The sequence below is a fragment of the Myotis brandtii genome, unplaced genomic scaffold (assembly GCF_000412655.1).
Source record: "Myotis brandtii unplaced genomic scaffold, ASM41265v1 scaffold888, whole genome shotgun sequence".
Taxonomy (NCBI): domain Eukaryota; kingdom Metazoa; phylum Chordata; class Mammalia; order Chiroptera; family Vespertilionidae; genus Myotis; species Myotis brandtii.
In genome coordinates this window covers 94,516-95,815 of record NW_005371636.1, presented here as the reverse complement: position 1 = coordinate 95,815, position 1,300 = coordinate 94,516, and the positions used below count along the sequence as shown (strand labels likewise).

The 1,300-nt window shown below is 66.4% G+C and overlaps 1 protein-coding gene across 1 annotated transcript in view; it reads left to right on the top strand.

The window, feature by feature from the left end:
* Positions 1-1,300, top strand: part of ASPM (abnormal spindle microtubule assembly) — a 33,193-nt gene that overhangs the window by 20,492 nt on the left and 11,401 nt on the right. The window contains exon 19 of the mRNA XM_005885001.2: positions 107-976. Coding sequence (XP_005885063.1) covers positions 107-976 — 870 coding nt within the window. The remainder of the gene's footprint in view (positions 1-106; positions 977-1,300) is intronic.

The following is a 1,300-nucleotide window of genomic DNA, read 5'->3' as shown; positions in this document are numbered from 1 at the left end:
GCGGGCCCGGGAGGAAAAGGCCGCCACCGCCCTCCAGGCGTGGTACCGGGCGCACAGGGAAGTGCGGAGATACCGCCACGTCCGAGCTTGCGTCGTCCTCATTCAGGCACGATTTCGGGGCTTTCGAGCCCGAAAGCTGTTTCAGAGGAAGCAGGGCCGCGAGAGCCCGGGGTCAGCGCAGACAGACTCAGGCGGCCTGCGTGCTCCAGGCGTATTGGCGAATGAGACGAGAGAGAGCTCGGTTTCTAAGCCTCAGGCAAACGGTCATCAGATTGCAGGCGCTCGTAAGAAAACATCATCAGCTGCAGAAATACAGGAAGATGAAGAGCGCCGCCCTCGTGATTCAGGTCCATTTTCGCGCTTACGTTGCAGCCAGGAGGGCCCGAGCGTCCTACCAGGAGACGCGCGCTGCGGTGCTGGTGCTGCAGGCTGCGTGCCGGGGGATGCGGGCCCGCAGGAGGTTCCGTCTCGCCCGCACATCCGTGGTGAAGATCCAGTCCCACTGCCGCGCGTGCATCGCCAGAAGGAGGTTTCTGAGCCTAAAACACGCCGCAGTTCAGCTGCAGTCCATCGTGAGGATGAGACAAGCCCGTGCACGGTACTTACGGTTAAGAGCGGCCGCCCTGTTCACCCAGCGGAGGTTCCGGGCCCTGAAGACGGCCGCGCGGAGGAGGGAGGAGTACCGGCGGGTGCGGGCAGCCTGCATCCGGCTGCAGGCCTTCGCCAGGGGGCACCTGGTCCGCAGGCAGCTGCGGCTGCAGAGTTCCGCTGCTGTCACCCTGCAGTCCTGCTTCCGCATGAGAGAGGCGCGGCGGCGCTTCCTGCGGGTGCGCAGCGCGGCCCTGGTCATCCAGAGGGCCTACCGCGCGCGCCAAGCACGGCTCCGCCGCAGGAAGCGCTGGCAAGTGCTCAGGGCAGTGACCCGCCTGCAGGCAGCTTACAGAGGCTACCGAGCTCGCCAGCTCCTCCGGCGCCGGTCCACGGCCGCGTGTAAAATCCAGGCCGCTTTCCGAGGCCACAGGGAGCAGGTGCGGTTCCGGTCCGTGCTGCGGTCTGCCGTCACGATCCAGAGGTGGTACCGGGCCCGCAGGACAGCTCGTGACCTGAGGGCGCAGTTCTTCAGGGTGAGGACAGCTGCGCTTTCCCTCCAGGCTGCCTGTCGTGGCTGGAAAGTGCGGGCGCGGATCCGCAGGGAGCAGCAGGCAGCGCTGACGATTCAGGCCGAGTTCAGAGCGGCCCAGGCCCAGAGGCAGTTCCGAAGGCTGAGAACAGCTGCGCTGGTCCTGCAGCGACGTTGGAG